Source organism: Schistocerca gregaria, chromosome 4, assembly GCF_023897955.1.
Source record: "Schistocerca gregaria isolate iqSchGreg1 chromosome 4, iqSchGreg1.2, whole genome shotgun sequence".
Taxonomy (NCBI): domain Eukaryota; kingdom Metazoa; phylum Arthropoda; class Insecta; order Orthoptera; family Acrididae; genus Schistocerca; species Schistocerca gregaria.
The window spans coordinates 258,422,871-258,436,751 of NC_064923.1; the positions used below are offsets into that span (position 1 = coordinate 258,422,871).

The 13,881-nt window shown below is 38.6% G+C and overlaps 1 protein-coding gene across 1 annotated transcript in view; it reads left to right on the forward strand.

The window, feature by feature from the left end:
* LOC126268093 (calcium-activated chloride channel regulator 3A-1-like) overlaps positions 1-13,881 on the forward strand; it is a 137,880-nt gene that overhangs the window by 16,484 nt on the left and 107,515 nt on the right. The window contains exons 3-5 of the mRNA XM_049973602.1: positions 1,125-1,254; positions 7,832-7,968; positions 12,566-12,713. Coding sequence (XP_049829559.1) covers positions 1,125-1,254; positions 7,832-7,968; positions 12,566-12,713 — 415 coding nt within the window. The remainder of the gene's footprint in view (positions 1-1,124; positions 1,255-7,831; positions 7,969-12,565; positions 12,714-13,881) is intronic.

The following is a 13,881-nucleotide window of genomic DNA, read 5'->3' on the forward strand; positions in this document are numbered from 1 at the left end:
GATTAATCCTGAAAAAAACCTGAATTGGCAGATATTTGAAGATGGATGCCAACTATCTCATGCCTTCTTACACAGTTTCAAGAATCAATATTAAGTGAAGAATCTAGGAATAAACTACAAGCTATATGTATTATTCCTGTAGGGCACACACACAATGGCATTTAGGCAGCCATTCTTCCTTCTCTTCACATATGAATGCACATATTTTGTGAGGGATATTTTGATATGATTCTGCTACAGTAGTCATTGAAGGATTGATGAATAGCCCTTTTGACAGTCTAACTTGTTTCATCTGACATCTCTCTATCTATATTCCTATGCTCTGATTTGCACCCTTTGAGCAGTAATCACAGTTTCTTTAGAAGTTCTGTACAGAGACAGTGTACTATGCAGAATAACAAACAGTTACTGAAACCATGCGGAATCACAAACAGTTCTACTGAGTATATATCAGTTGAGTGCTTGGCCAATTGTTCTTCTAAACTTGAACCACATTTTCTCTAAATGCTCCTGTCAAGAGCTAAATAGTTTAAGTTCATCACTGAATACGTCACTACTGCTTCTTTATCTAGTTTGATGAACATGTAAATTTTTCTTCTTATTTTAGGTATCCACCACAAATGGGATTCTGAACTAGCTGTTTTCAGAGAAGGCATTTAGTATCATTTTGCCAGTTACAAAGCCATAAATATTCTAATTAATTGTTGGATTGCGCAAGCTGACACATATGCAGCTTGAATTTTTATCTCAAAGGATTTGAGTTTCTTGTCTACCAAGACAAGTATGTGACCTCCATTTCCCATGAGCCAATCCTTATAGCATATGCATTGGTTTACCCCCAGAAGTTTCACTGCTATCAAATTTGGCAAAGTAGAGCATGTGAAACTAAAATTCCATTGTATTTAATAATATGCAGCATGCAAGAAAGTGTAGATCTAATTAATTAACATAATTTTATTTGTTAGTATTGTGGATGTCTCAATTAGCCTATATATTGTTTTGTTCTCCTTGGGAATATAAGGCTTCCAGGACTTAGTCTTTACATTATCAATTCAGAGATTAATATGCAAGTAAGTAGTAAATTTTATTTTGTCAATAAATGTAATGTTTTGTTATGTCTGCAGTGATTTTGCCCATCCACTGATTAATGTATCTTCTGTCAGTGAAAGATTAAAGGCAAAATTTCTTGATGCCATTCCCATCACTGCTGAAGGAGGGTGCTGCATTGGCTGTGCAGTGAAATGTGCTGTCCAGGTATTAATGTTCTTAACGTCTACAGTGAATGACTAAGTTTTTATGTGGGTGTAAGGTCTTATTTGAATCATAATGCTGTGAGAAGCTGAAACTTCTCACATAAACACTTTGTGTCAGGCCTGATTGCAGTTGTTATAATTTTATTGATCTTTTTACTTTTATTTGATCCCACTTTATCACATTTGTACAATGGTGCCTATAATGTAGGACAGTTCAGCTTTCCTAAAGTCTTAAAATATAAATCATCAAATTGGCAAATGTGATAATAATGTTTGGTACATTTTCTTTTGATTTAGTTTTAAGTCTTAAAGTTAGCTACATAATCTTTCAACTCTGGTGACTAAAGAAAAGGCCTGCAAAATTTTATGATGCATACAGTATATTTGGCAGAATAAAATACATACATACAGATAATAAAAATATTCCTATTTATTTACACATAAAATACTCTACATTATAATTTCTTTCCATTAAGCAATCCTTGAGAAATTTGTGGAATGTCTTTGTTCTTATACTGTACGGTAGACTCACAGGAAGACACTTTACAAATTGCACACCTGAGCACTGAGGGCCTTTTCAACAGCTCTCAGTCTGTGTGGTATATTTCTCAGCAGGCCTTATTTCTTGTATCATATGAATGAATGTCTGCATTTTTTCTAGTAATCTATTGGCATTGATTAACGAATTTCTTCTTGTGCACAAGTACATTGATGGAAGCATTAGTATTTTTCGATTATGGAAGGCAGTTCTCCATGAGTCAGTTTAGTTTTTATTCAGGACTCCCTTAATGGCCTACACCTACAAAAAGGGGGACACCACAGATGTCAATAATTATAGGCCAGTATCCTTGCTTACAGCATTTTCAAAAATCTTCATGAAAGTAATGTACTCAAGACCGGTTAGCCGTCTCAACAGTAATGGGATACTTAGTAAATCACAGTTTGGATTTCAAAAATGCTGTTCCACTGAGACAGCAATACACAATTTCACTGTCCACATAATAGTCTTTAAATAGTAAAATGTCACCAATAGGAATTTTCTGTGACTTGTCCAAAGCATTTGATTGTGTGAAACATGACATTATGTTACATAAATTACAATTCTATGGTATAAATGCAATATCATATGAAAGGTTTAAGTCATACCTACAGAATAGGAAGTAAAAAGTTTCCTTATACAGGTCAAGTGATTTCAATAAGTTTGCCACTTTATCTACTGGGGTGAAATTACATTAGGTGTTTTACAGAGTTCAATTGTGGGTCCCCTTCTGTTCTTGATATATGTTAATGACCTCCCTTCCTATCTGAAACAGGAAGCTGAACTGACACTGTTTGCTAATGGTACAAGCACCATTATTAATCCAGTAAACTCCAATTGAAAATGATACAAATAAGGTCTTTGGAAAAGTCATTAATTGGTTTTCTGCCAATGGGCTTGCTCTAAACTTTGAAAAAACACAGTACATCCAATTTTCTGCTGCAAAAAGTACAATTCCTTCAATAAATATAACACATCAACAGAAGTCAGTAGACAGGGTAGAGCATACTAAGTTTTCGGGTCTACATATAGATGAGAATCTTAATTGGAAAATTCATATTTTGGATCTTCTTTTCTAGGTCCAACAACTTTTGCAATCAGAATAGTTGCCAATTTTGAGGATATAGAAATTAGTAAGCTAACATACTTTGCATACTTTCACTCTCTGATGGCCTACGAAATAATATGTTGGGGTAACTCAACATTTAGACAAAAAGTATTCACTGCTCAAAAGAAAGTAGTTAGAATAATGTGTGAGGTTCATAGTTGCACATCTTGTAGGCATCTTTTTAAAAGATTGGGAGTTCTTACAACAGCCTCACAGTACATGTACTCAGTAACAAAATTTGTTCCCAACAACATGGACCAGTTAAAAAACAACAGTGACATTCATGATTATAATACCAGAAGGAAGAAAGACTTACGCTATCCTTTACTCAACCTATCTTTGGCACAGAAAGGCATAAAACATGATGCTATAAAAATTTTGACAAATTACCAGATGAAATCAAATGTCTGACAGACAGCAGTAATAGCTTCAAAAATAAATTGAGATCATATCTCCTTGACAACTCCTTCTATACCATCTATGAATTCTTGAATAGGAATAAATAAATCTATAAATATAGTATATGCATTTTGTGTCATTTAAGGAAATGGGGTAAATAATGGAAATATTAATCTTTAACTATATATATTAAAAACAAAGATTCCAAGACTTACCAAGCGGGAAAGCGCCGGCAGACAGGCACATGAACAAAACACACAAACACACACACAGAATTACGAGCTTTCGCAACTGGCAGTTGCTTCGTCAGGAAAGAGGGAAGGAGAGGGAAAAATGAAAGGATGTGGGTTTTAAGGGAGAGGGTAAGGAGTCATTCCAATCCCGGGAGCGGAAAGACTTCCCTTAGGGGAAAAAAAAGGACAGGTGTACACTCGCACACACACACACATATCCATCCGCACATACACAGACACAAGCAGACATATTTTCTATATATATATATATATATATATATACTCCTGGAAATTGAAATAAGAATACCGTGAATTCATTGACCCAGGAAGGCGAAACTTTATTGACACATTCCTGGGGTCAGATACATCACATGATCACACTGACAGAAACACAGGCACATAGACACAGGCAACAGAGCATGCACAATGTCGGCACTAGTACAGTGTATATCCACCTTTCGCAGCAATGCAGGCTGCTATTCTCCCATGGAGACGATCGTAGAGATGCTGGATGTAGTCCTGTGGAACGGCTTGCCATGCCATTTCCACCTGGCGCCTCAGTTGGACCAGCGTTCATGCTGGACGTGCAGACCGCGTGAGACGACGCTTCATCCAGTCCCAAACATGCTCAATGGGGGACAGATCCGGAGTTCTTGCTGGCCAGGGTAGTTGACTTACACCTTCTAGAGCACGTTGGGTGGCACGGGATACATGCGGACGTGCATTGTCCTGTTGGAACAGCAAGTTCCCTTGCCGGTCTAGGAATGGTAGAACAATGGGTTCGATGATGGTTTGGATGTACCGTGCACTATTCAGTGTCCTCTCGAGGATCACCAGAGGTGTATGGCCAGTGTAGGAGATCGCTCCCCACACCATGATGCCTGGTGTTGGCCCTGTGTGCCTCGGTCGTATGCAGTCCTGATTGTGGCGCTCACCTGCACAGCGCCAAACACGCATACGTCTATCATTGGCACCAAGGCAGAAGCGACTCTCATCGCTGAAGACGACACGTCTCCATTCGTCCCTCCATTCACGCCTGCCGCGACACCACTGGAGGCGGGCTGCACGATGTTGGGGCGTGAGCGGAAGACGGCCTAACGGTGTGCGGGACTGTAGCCCAGCTTCATGGAGATGGTTGCGAATGGTCCTCGCCGATACCCCAGGAGCAACAGTGTCCCTAATTTGCTGGGAAGTGGCGGTGTGGTCCCCTATGGCACTGCGTAGGATCCTGCGGTCTTGGCGTGCATCCGTGCGTCGCTGCGGTCCAGTTCCAGGTCGACGGGCACGTGCACCTTCCGCCGACCACTGGCGACAACATCGATGTACTGTGGAGACCTCACGCCCCACGTGTTGAGCAATTCAGCGGTACATTCACCCGGCCTCCCGCATGCCCACTATACGCCCTCGCTCAAAGTCCGTCAACTGCACATACGGTTCACGTCCACGCTGTTGCGGCATGCTACCAGTGTTAAAGACTGCGATGGAGCTCTGTATGCCACGGCAAACTGGCTGACACTGACGGCGGCGGTGCACAAATGCTGCGCAGCTAGCGCCATTCAACGGCCAACACCGCGGTTCCTTTTGTGTCCGCTGTGCCGTGCGTGTGATCATTGCTTGTACAGCCATCTCGCAGTGTCCGGAGCAAGTATGGTGGGTCTGACACACTGGTGTCAATGTGTTCTTTTTTCCATTTCCAGGAGTGTATATGGTTTCATATGTGCATTGCTTGTGCACTTGACACATTCCACATCATAACGGCTACCATACCATGCAAGTGATCAATGGAACATGCAACCAGCTAACTATCTAACTAAGTCTGCTAGTGTATTGATTCTTTTTTCTTTCAGTTGAAGTCTGCGGTGTGTTTTTTTATTTTTTTATTCTGTCAGAAAACACACTATCATTACTGCTGAGAACAAAAGAATAATAAAACTGTCTGTAGTGATGGATGAGTGTGAATGACAAGTGGATGATCCTGAAGAAGATGGTCACTGGTTGAAGCATGGAATTATTACTATGACAGAACTTTTTTCCCTGTTATTATTTGATTTATCTTAGTTGTTTGGTATTAAGTGAATACAGTATGAAATGATTACTTTTCTGTTTCTTTCATTTGCTAATGTTATTGACTAAAGTGTGAACCTGTTGAAACAAGGTAAAAAATTTGAAATAGGTAACATACCTTTCTTCTCTGAGGCAATGTCAGAACAAGACATGCAAGAGGCAGGAGCCAATGTAAAGGAAGAGCTACCCACACCTTCTGCATCACCGCATCAAACCACTATGGAGGTGATTCAAGCTGACACTTGATGACAACAAATAGGGGTCATTAATTCACATCACAACTGTTCATGGAAGTAACAAACATCTATAGCTGCAACCATCTATGTGCAATCAGTTACCATCCAGCAAGTTATGGAATAGTGGAAAGGTTTCACTGGATGTTAAAGATAGTGCATATGTGCCACAAGACAACAACAACTGAAGGGTTGCCTCTAGTATTATTAGGCTTGTATACAGTAGTGAAGGAAGATATACCAAGTCACCACCACAGTTAGTATATGGCAAAAGGTTGCATGTCTTTGGAGAAATAATAATGGCAACAATACCCTCAGCTGCACAATAGCTGAGCGTAGAATTTGTCAGGCAGCTCAACAAGTGTTTAAGACAGTTACAAGCAGTACCACCTAACGGGAGTTTTCTACATACGGACTTGCAAACATGCCCCTTCGTGTGACTCTATGATAACATTGTGCAACCGCCACTATAGCCATCTTACAAGGGTCCTTATAAAATGTTGACAAAAGGAAACAGTACCTTTATGTTAGACATAAGTGGGAAGCAAGAGACAGTAACAGTTGAATGGTTGAAGCTGTGATACTAGTACATGGAGTGAACTGTACTATGTGAACAGGCAGACATACCTATCAACACCCTCAGCATGCGCAAGTAATGAGTGAATGGGCAAATGTCTATAAGGTACATTACATAGGTATAATTGTGGACAGTTGGGAATGTGAGTCTCACGAGAAGCGTGCAAGCGATAAGTCCCTACAGTCGCGCTACTCATCTGTGTCCTTGGTGGCTCAGATGGATAGAGCGTCTGCCATGTAAGCAAGAGATCCTGGATTCGAGTCCCAGTCAGGGCACACATTTTCAGCTGTCCACATTGAGGTATGTCAACAACACCTGTCGGCAGCTGAGGGTTTCAGTTGATCATCATTTATTCCAGGGAAAAGCTGCACGGTGATCTGCAGTATCTGTTTTTTTGAGAACAGTTACTGTCTTCATATATACCTATCAACATTGATTAATCGACAGTGTCAAGTGGAAGAGATAGTCACTCAGTGGAAGAAACCTCAGAACAGAAGGAAGACATTCTGACATAGCAACAGTAGGCTTTCATCACTAGGGCTGGCTGTTGTATCAAGCACAAATATGCCAACACACCTGGGGCAGCAGATTCTAATAGAAAGATGGGAGGGGCTGGTGTAGTGACAGACATTTGTAAATAACAAGTGGATGATGCAGTAGGAGATGATCACTGTCTGGTACCGCGTGCCGCCGTATTTTAATCCCCTCCAGACGTCATGGATGTCGAAGACCCATAGAGGTCTCTCCACCATCACTCCATAAGCTGTGGCGGCACCCGCCTCCTGGCCCGCTTTTAGTGTGAGGGTGCCACAGTGAAACTCATGGTTCCAACGACCAATAGCGGCACCCCCGATAGACTACTTAAGCACCTGCCTTTCGCTTAGCCAGCCAGTCTAATCTCGTGTACATCTGTGGACACATCGCCTTGTGTTAGACAGCTTACTTACGTTCTTGTTCTGTGTACAAGTGGACGTGTTTGTTAGGTTTCCTTTGACTCAATTGTTCGATCTTGTTGTTGTTCATTCTGTCCTCCATTGGTTGCGTCTGTCCTCTCCATGGTTCGAGCCTCAATTTCTGTCATTTCAATCCCGCAACCATCCCAGTCACAGTTACAACACTATGGTTGCAGAATGGAATTATTTTTATGGAGGAACTTTTGTCCTTGCTATCCTTTGATTTATCTGTTTGTTGGTTGGTTATGTGAATAAAGTATGAAAAGATTACTTACCTGTTTCTTTTGTTTGCCAATATTATTCATGCTAAAAGCCAGATTGTTAGCAAGTTTCATATTAGACTTTCTGAAGCATGAAAAAATCTTGTTAGCTTTTGGAGAAAGGAATATATGAGGAATTAATGTCAGCCTTTATACTAAATGAACAGAGTGTACTTCTGGAAATCCGTATTACATCATTTCATTTAATTTCAGATGTTAGGAGCTGATGATAAAGGCAGTACTGTTATTATTATTAGTGATGGAAGGAACACTGTACCAGGAGAAGATGTGAAAGATGTTTTAAGTCTAGTTTCCAATACAAAGATTAAGATTAACACTATATCACTGGGGTAAGTAACAACATACCTGCCTGAATAAACCAAAATGTCTGTTCATAACTGTGATATTGAATTTTTATTAATTTAGTATTCAGAAACATGAGTTTGTGGCAGATGAATGTTGAACATATTACAGAAAGAATAATTAGCAAGTTCATTGACTACTTGCAGATTTTGCAACAATTAGATGTTAGTCTACTTATATTACTACTTATTTATTTAAATAAAACAGAAAGAAACTTCCACGTGGGAAAAATATATTAAAAACAAAGATTCCAAGACTTACCAAGCGGGAAAGCACCGGCAGACAGGCACATGAACAAAATACACAAACACACACACAGAATTACGAGCTTTCGCAACTGGCAGTTGCTTCGTCAGGAAGGAAGGAAGGAGAGGGAAAAATGAAAAACCCACATCCTTTCATTTTTCCCTCTCCTTCCTTCCTTCCTTTACTTATTTATTTAATTATTCTTACTTTTTGTGTCAGAAAATAAGTGCTTTATCATCAGCTTATAAAGAAAATATTGTATCTGAGAAGAGTTATGCATGGTTTTCTCACTTAAAATGGTTGCCTAGTAATATATGTGGTTTCTTTTTCTCCTCACAGGTAAATAGTGCATAGGGCACTACCACTCACTGGCTAACTTCAAAAGATCAGTCCACTGTGTTTATGTTTATAGTTATGTATTATTGTGTTGTCTTGAAGGAAAGGATGCTAGCGTGCTTTGCATAGTTTGTCTCTGTTGTCATAAGGACAGAGCGTAGAAAAATTACACTGATTACCTTGTTCTGGCCGCAGGCTGTATGAGCTTTGCACAGCATGTAGTGCCACAGAGGAGTGAAATGGAAAGGGAAGTTAGAGCAAAGGGAAGGGAATTCTGTGGAGCAGGAAGTGTGAGTGTAGGATGAGTGAAGTTAGGATCATGGGGCCAGGGGTGTAGATAGATGTGGGGCAAGCACTAGCAAAGGCTGAGATCAGAAAATAGCAAGAGTGAAGAATGTGTGCTCTGGTGATATTAGCCTATAGAGCTATGGGTATAAAATACAATATCTCGCAAAAAAAGTGAAACACCCAGGACATGGTCACTAGCAATATATATTCATACATATACATGCCATTCAGGTTTATGAAATAGTTTAGTGTTGCAATGCTCAGTGATAGCTATAAAGGCCACCAGAGTGCAACAGTTTTGTTCACAATTAGCGTTATTTATGTGATCTGGTAGGGTATATATGGGGCACATACGGTGTTAGACATTGAGTGATCACTATGAAGGATAAGGAGCTGCTGCGGCAGGGCTGCATGGACTGATGATGAATGTCATCACATTGTGATCAGAGATGAATCCCGGTTATCTACTACCCCTAAGGACCATCATTGTCAGCAAAGTATGGTGGTGATCTCAGAAGAGGTCTCCTTCATCCAATGTTCTGGAGACGCACAGGGGGTGTTACTCCATGCATCAGTATCTGAAGAGCCAATGGGTAAGGCCTCAGTAATGACTGGTAGTGACTGAGGGAAGTTTGATGTCACAATGGTCTGTCACAGACATCCTGCATCTTATGAGTTATCTCTCATGTGGCAGTATTGTGGTGCCATTTTTTTTTCGAAAGACAGTGTTTGTATACTCATGGCATGTGGCTCTGTCAACTGTTTACATGATACTGAGATGTTCTTGTGGCCAGCAAGGATCCTCAGGTCTGTCCCTGATAGAATATGTGGGGCTGGCTAAAACTCTGATTCTGATTATTTTAGCGCCAGTATCCAGGATATCAAAAACCAGTTACAACAGTTACGAGCCATCTTGCCTCAGGAGAGGATACAACAGCATTATTACACCCTTCCCAACTGAATCAGTACAAGCATCAAGACCAGAGAGCGAGGGCAACATCATAATATCCCTACTAGTCAAGTAGCCTATGATGGACATTAATGCTGTGAAATGCATGCTTTTGGCTAAGTATGACAATAAACTCACTGATTATAAGAACTCATATGAGTTTCAGTCATTTCACCTTTGAAGGACAAATTACAAGGAGAAGTTATATAATCAGTAATGACCGCTAAGCTATGCTCAATTTCGTGTGATTCACTTTTGTAAAGTCTGTTCTTTAAACGTAGTATTCTTGCATTCTGCTTTGGTGTACGTTCAGAGACAACTTCTTCACTGTATGGGTTCAGAAGGAGCTGGACTTGTTAGTTTTCTGTGTAACATAGTTCCTTCCCTATATTACATCCTCCAGATCCCTTGCAATGTTTCTTGATGTTGAATTGAGAATTTGGTGAATATTTACATACTCCTTTTCAGTTTTTATCCACCAATCAACAGTGGTGTTATTATTTTGATATTTGTTTGCTTTGCATATTAAATGTTTCACTCTATGCAAACAGATTTTTAATAGTACAGAATTCTTCTCTAGCAACAGCACCAATATGAATTTTCCATTACTTGAAGTTACCTAGTAGTTTTGATGTATAAAGTAACTGATGGTCTCCGTTTAATCTGTAAAACCTGAATTACATTTCACCATAATATGAGCAATATGTTTCTCTTTTTCTGTTGTAGTATTCTGGAGTAAATTCTGTTATTATGTTTTTTCAGTTGTAAGAATGACTACCTTAGTTCTTACCTTACTACTCAGGATCTACCACATGTCTACTGAAATCCCCTTCCACCATCTGCCATAACATGCATGTCTTACAATACCTGACATGTTTCTCAAAAATAAGATCTGTATCCATATGAACAGTCTCATTCCGAAATTTGATAGCTGCATCTGATTTTCTATCTTGTTATACTTCTTGCTACAATCTGGTTGTTTACTGTACACATGCATTTTTAATTCAGAAAAGCCTGTAATATCATCAGCATGAATTCCTTAGAAAAAAATTGTCTTAGTTTTCATGCTGTATTATGTTTAAATTATAACTGAAGCCTTTGACAACATTCTCCACTGCTGCCTTTAGGAGCTGACTGTCGTAGTTGACTGTCAGCCATATTATGTCATGGTGATATCTTGCAACGGCCAAGGATTTACACAGGCTACTAGATATTGTGTCAATGTCTGTGGTGGAAAGATGCTAGTAGTGCCACCAACCTTGCTGGAAAGTAAACAACTCAGTGTATTGCTTTGTAGCATCTTGGCATCAAGCACCTGCTTCAGTGGTTGGTTGGTTGGTTTGGGGGAAGAGACCAAACAGTGAGGTCATCAGTCTCATGTGATTAGGGAAGGATGGGGAAGGAAGTCGGCCATGCCCTTTCAGAGGAACCATCCCGGCATTTGCCTGGAGCAATTTAGGAAAATCATGGAAAACCTAAATCAGGATGGCCGGATGCGGGATTGAACCATCGTCCTCCCGAAAATCTACTTCAGTGCATCACTAAGAGCATAGTAACTGTTTTGCTTCAAGATGTTGAAAACTTAATCTACATTGCTTTCTTAATGACAAAATTATGGTAACAAATGAATGGAGCAAGATTTGTGTCTCATCAAACATGAATATATGCTTGTTTGTGATGTGCTTAGAAACTGCTGATATTTTCCGGCTCACTGTATTTCATGTGGCATCAGTGATCAGTTGGGTGCACTGACACATCATCATATAAAATACTTAAAAAGCTAGATACAAAAATACATTTTGGCCATGTTTAGTAGCATTCATAAGGGTGTAGATCAGGGGTTCCCAAACATTTGCTTCACAGAACATTTTGAAAATTCTTGTACTTTGATGGAATACCTTGTTTCTTTTGAAGGTTAATAAAATTTTAAAAAATGAGAAAAACTTGTTTTTGTGGAGCATTATTCACTTTCCACAAAACATCAATGTTTTATAGAGCACAGTTTGGGAAATCCTGGTCTAGACTGAGTGAATCTATGTCCTGAGGCTGCTGCTGTATGACCAAAGATGGCTGTTAATTTAATATTCTGGTTTTTCAAGTAATTTATATTATGATTTGATAATACATCCAAAAGATTTCAATGGAATTCTGCACATTGTTCCACCATTGTATGTGTAGCCTGAACAATATAATAATTCCAACACTCATGAGGAATGCCACATATTCCAGAAGCCTGAGATTGCCTTTACTGTGTATGTCATATTATTTACCTTCTTGAGTGATCAGAAAATAGATTGGAAGCCTTATCTTACCAGAACCTTGCCTATTTTATTATAGCTTTGTTTGCTTCCAGTGAGACTGATGGCACTGCTGACATCCCTTTATTACTTACTTTGATATCATCTCAGGTACCTTGTAAAATACTACCAAAATATCAGTTTTGACAGTCAGCTTATGACAATGGCCATGGAGAAAGTCATTATAAGCTTGTCATTGGGAACTAATATTACAAGAAAACTTAGGGAATTTAGTGAAAAAATTCTGTGAAAAATTGTTTTTCCATATAACATGAAATTCTGATGTTAATCTTTATTCAAAGTTTTTAAAATAGTAAACACAATATTGACTCAAGAAGTATATTAACCAGTAAATGCTGGAGATGGAGAGGAAAGTAATGGACAACTGTGTGATCACATCAGAATTTATTTACGTGTTATGCCCCACACTGTATGGACTGTTAAATTTTTGTTTATTCTTCTTGTCAGTGATGCAGCAGATGATCTGGAGCACTTAGCTTGGACAACAGGAGGAAGAACTTATTTTGTGCAAGATCAGCAGGGGCTACTGATGCTAACTGGTGCACTTTTTGATTCATTAAATGGTGTTCTTGGGAAAAATTTACAATTTGCAAATGTAAGTGCATATTATAAACTATTTTTTATTTTATAATTGTGGTTTAGGGCTTTCTGTGTCATAATTATGTTATAATAGTTTTTCAGTAACCAAAATCAACATTGAAATTTTATCTGGATCCAAAAGAATTTTTAATCAGAAATCATTTTATCAATACTACTGACATTATGATAAAACCAGTAAATAAAAAGCAAAATTGAAATGGCATCCATGGGCCAAAGATTCTCCCAATTGAATTTATAAAGCAATAGTGGACCAATGTCAATACAGAGATGGCTGCACCTTATTTGTTATTCCTGAAACCAAAAAATTATTTCTATTGGTTGCAGTGGGAAGAAGTTTGTTCACAAGGAAATAACAAATTTGAAATGAAATTAACAAAATCTAGTTACAGAATAGCATTCATAAATAGAGACTGATGACAACCTTTCAGAAGCAGTTGAAAAAGTGTTGTTAATACACAGATATAAATGTTTCATAAAACATGTTTCAGAAGACTCAATGTAATATGTGTCAAAACATACTTCTCAAAGAAACTGTAAAATGAAATAAATAAAAAAATAAGAAGTTGTATAGACTGTAGCAAGTGTAGAGGGGGAGGGTAATGAAGAGACAGAAACTCATGGAAAGCAAATGAAAGAGAAGTAGTGGAGAACAGAATAAGATGTGGTGGACTGAAAAGACAGGATTCAGAAGAAATGCAAGATCCTACCAACAGAAGAGATTAATGATTTTTAGTCTGTGTACATTATGAGAATTATGTATTATAGCTTTTCTATTACATGATCCATATTCCAAAGATTAATATAATATAAGAAAGGAAATACATGATTCCAATCAGCGGCATAAACATAAATATTATTGATATCTCCTTTCAGTGGAACAGTAAATATAGCTAAGAACTATATATTCCCAAAACAGTAGTCCAGCTGGGTCCAAGTATGTATGTACTGGATAAGTTGATAATATTCTTTCCAGTGTCTCACATAAATTTTTTGAGATGTAAACAACTGCCGTTAGAATACTCTTAACTTTTCACATTTTTTGTTTTGTCTTGGGAGCTTTTATAACTTTGGTGAGCAAAACCATTCCATTCATCTTTCTTGTAATATGTAACATAAATGATGAACACAATATGGAAACAATGATCTAATTTCTTCTCTTACAA